The sequence below is a fragment of the Myotis myotis genome, unplaced genomic scaffold (assembly GCF_014108235.1).
Source record: "Myotis myotis isolate mMyoMyo1 unplaced genomic scaffold, mMyoMyo1.p scaffold_m19_p_18, whole genome shotgun sequence".
NCBI classification, from domain to species: domain Eukaryota; kingdom Metazoa; phylum Chordata; class Mammalia; order Chiroptera; family Vespertilionidae; genus Myotis; species Myotis myotis.
Window position 1 is genome coordinate 37,367,628 of NW_023416322.1, and position 3,181 is coordinate 37,370,808.

The window sequence follows — 3,181 nt, forward strand, 5'->3', positions numbered from 1 at the left end:
CAGGCTGTTTGTGGATGCCCAGCCCCGTGGGATGCTCCCCGTAGTGCCCCCCTCAACGCGCGCGCGCACACACACACACACACACACACACACACAACCTACTTCCACCTGCCGAAACGGGTTTTACAAATCAAATCATTTCCCATAAACATCCTGGACTTAGGCCACACACATGCAAAAAAAAACAAAATTAAAATACCAACAGTTGTTGGCTTCTAAAGTTCCTGGGATGTGGGGAAGCTGGCGAAAACGACAGCTATAATCTAATGATCTTCCCACCTTGTACACGTGCTACCTCATGGACTGTGCCCTCCAAGCAAGCCTCGGGGTCCTCACAGAGCAGGGGCGAAGGCACAGAGAGCTCCCTGCACAGCCCACCCGGCCTCCAGCCTCACCTTCTTCCTTCCCAGCGGAACCCACGGGGCTGTGTCTCTCGCCGCCCGCCACGGGGCCCAAGAGGAGGCGGCGGGTGCTGAGCAGGGTGACGTCCAGATGTGTCTTGAAGCTGAAACCGAAAGAATCCGTGAGGGCCGGGCTGTCCAGTTAGAGACACAAAGGAGCTAAGGGTGAGACGGGGTGCCCTGGAAGATGGCACACAAATGCGAGATTAACGTGTTAACGTTAGGAAACGTTAACTCCTCGCCCACGGTGGCCTCTACCGATGACCGCCAATGGAGGCCCCTTTGTCTGGAGAAAGTTGTCCTTTCTCGGCCTGGCTCCCTCTCCCCAATGTCGTCTAGTTATTAGTGTGTGCAGACTCGGGGAACCGATCTCAAGGGAAGAATGTTGCCAAAACCACCGGGAGGTTCCTCCCCCAGCTGAGCATAAATCATCCCTTAGTCCAATGACCTGCCTTCCCTTGAGGACCCAGGGCCAGCTGTCCTCCCCATCCTCGCCCCTACCTGACGCGCCTCTTCTCCCCGCAGCTCCCCGCAGGCCGGGAAGACCGAGGGTCTCCACTCCGCTCCCCGCCTCCCCTAGGATGGATGGATGCGGCTGGAAGGAAATGGAGGTGGCTCTGGTCAATTTCGATAACTCGGACGAAATCCAGGAGCAGCCCGGCTACGACCCAGACCTGAACCCCACCAGCGCCCCCAAAGGCCGGCCTGGGGCCAGCGCCTTCTCCAGCTGGAAGCTGCTCCTCGGCGACAGCGGCAGCCACGAGACGGCCTTCTGCCGGCTCCCCGGTGACTACCCGGACCCCCTGGGGCCGGAGCCCGCGGTCCTGAACGAAGGGAACCAGCGGGTGATCATCAACATCGCGGGGCTGCGGTTCGAGACCCAGCTCCGCACCCTCACGCAGTTCCCGGAGACCCTCCTGGGCGACCGGGAGAAGCGGATGCGCTACTTCGACTCCATGAGGAACGAGTATTTCTTTGACAGGAACCGGCCCAGCTTCGATGGGATCCTGTACTATTACCAGTCCGGCGGGAAGGTGCGGCGCCCGGCCAACGTCCCCGTCGACGTCTTCGCCGACGAGATCGCCTTCTACGAGCTGGGCAGCGAGGCCATGGACGAGTTCCGGGCGGACGAGGGCTACGTCAAAGACCCTGAGACGCCGCTCCCCACCAACGACTTCCACCGGCAGTTCTGGCTCCTGTTCGAGTACCCTGAGAGCTCCATGGCCGCCCGGGGCGTGGCCACCGTGTCCGTGCTGGTGGTGATCCTGTCCATCACCATCTTCTGCATGGAGACGCTCCCCGAGTTCCGAGAGGACCGGGAGCTGAAGCTGGTGAGGGACCCCGGCCTCAACGTCAGCAGGCTGGTCCTCTCCCCGTCCATGTTCACCGACCCCTTCTTCATGGTGGAGTCCACCTGCATCGTGTGGTTCACCTTCGAGCTGGTGCTCCGGTTCGTGGTCTGCCCCAGCAAGGCCGGCTTCTTCCGCAACATCATGAACATCATTGACATCATCTCCATCATCCCCTACTTCGCGACCGTCATCACCGAGCTGGTCCAGGAGACAGAGCCCAGCGCCGAGCAGAACATGTCCCTGGCCATCCTGCGCGTCATCCGGCTGGTGCGGGTCTTCCGCATCTTCAAGCTCTCCCGCCACTCCAAGGGGCTGCAGATCCTGGGCCAGACGCTGAAGGCGTCCATGCAGGAGCTGGGGCTGCTCATCTTCTTCCTCTTCATCGGCGTCATCCTCTTCTCCAGCGCCGTCTACTTCGCCGAGGTGGACGAGCCGGAGTCCCATTTCTCCAGCATCCCCGACGGCTTCTGGTGGGCCGTGGTCACCATGACGACCGTGGGCTACGGCGACATGTGCCCGACCACCGCCGGGGGCAAGATTGTGGGCATCCTGTGCGCCATCGCAGGCGTCCTGACCATCGCGCTCCCGGTGCCCGTCATCGTCTCCAACTTCAACTACTTCTACCACCGGGAGACGCAGAAGGAGGAGCAGCAGAAGAACATGCCGAAGGAGATCAACAAGATCGCCCCCAGCGTGGACTCGAGGACGGGCAGCGCAGACTCGCTCAGCAAGACCAACGGCGGCTGCTCCGCAGAGCAGTCCCTGGAGTGAGCTGTGCCCGGCTTCCTGGCCGCGGGTCCCTCTGTCTCTGCGTCTGCGTCTCTGTGTCTCTCCTCCTTCCCCTGCCTCTTCCGCTCTGTTTTCCCAAAGAGAAAATGTCCCTTCGCGGCCAGCAGGCCACCTTGGACTGCGAGCTGTTTCAATAAACACGTTCTGCTGCTGCTGTTTTCTACGCTGGTTCTTCTCCACCGGCCACACGAGAAACGGGGTTTCCCTCTCTCCTGGGAGGGGCCCTGCAGGTCCTGCGACTCACCTGTGGTTCCAAGACCAGCGGCCAGCTCTGTCAGCAGCTCGCCTCCTGCTGGCGCGGCCCAGCCCTCGCTCTGCTCTGGGCACAGTCCCCTCCCACGACTTGCTCAGAGGCCCTCTGAGGAGGCTCAGCTGGCGCATCCGGGGCTTTCAGGGGTGCACCTCCGTGAATTTCCGCACAGGCCGGGGCCCCAGGGTGGGGGTCCCCGGGGCTGCTCTGGGGCAAGGGCCACGCCTCGCTCCCCGGGGTCCTGGGGCCTGGAGAGGCTGCACCGGCCTCTCCTGGTTCACACCCGGGTGGGGGCCACTTCGAGGTGCTCAGTCATGGCCGAGAAGGCTCTGCGGACTCCGGGCAGCCGCCCAGGCTCAGAGCCGCCCGTGCAGAGTGGCCGCTGCTCT

The 3,181-nt window shown here is 62.5% G+C and overlaps 1 protein-coding gene across 1 annotated transcript; it reads left to right on the forward strand.

The window, feature by feature from the left end:
- The first annotated feature begins 982 nt into the window (after positions 1–982).
- KCNA10 (potassium voltage-gated channel subfamily A member 10) lies at positions 983–2,524 on the forward strand. The gene has a single exon (XM_036344271.1). The coding sequence runs from the start codon at positions 983–985 to the stop codon at positions 2,522–2,524; it is 1,542 nt and encodes a 513-aa protein (XP_036200164.1).
- The last annotated feature ends 657 nt before the right edge of the window (positions 2,525–3,181 follow it).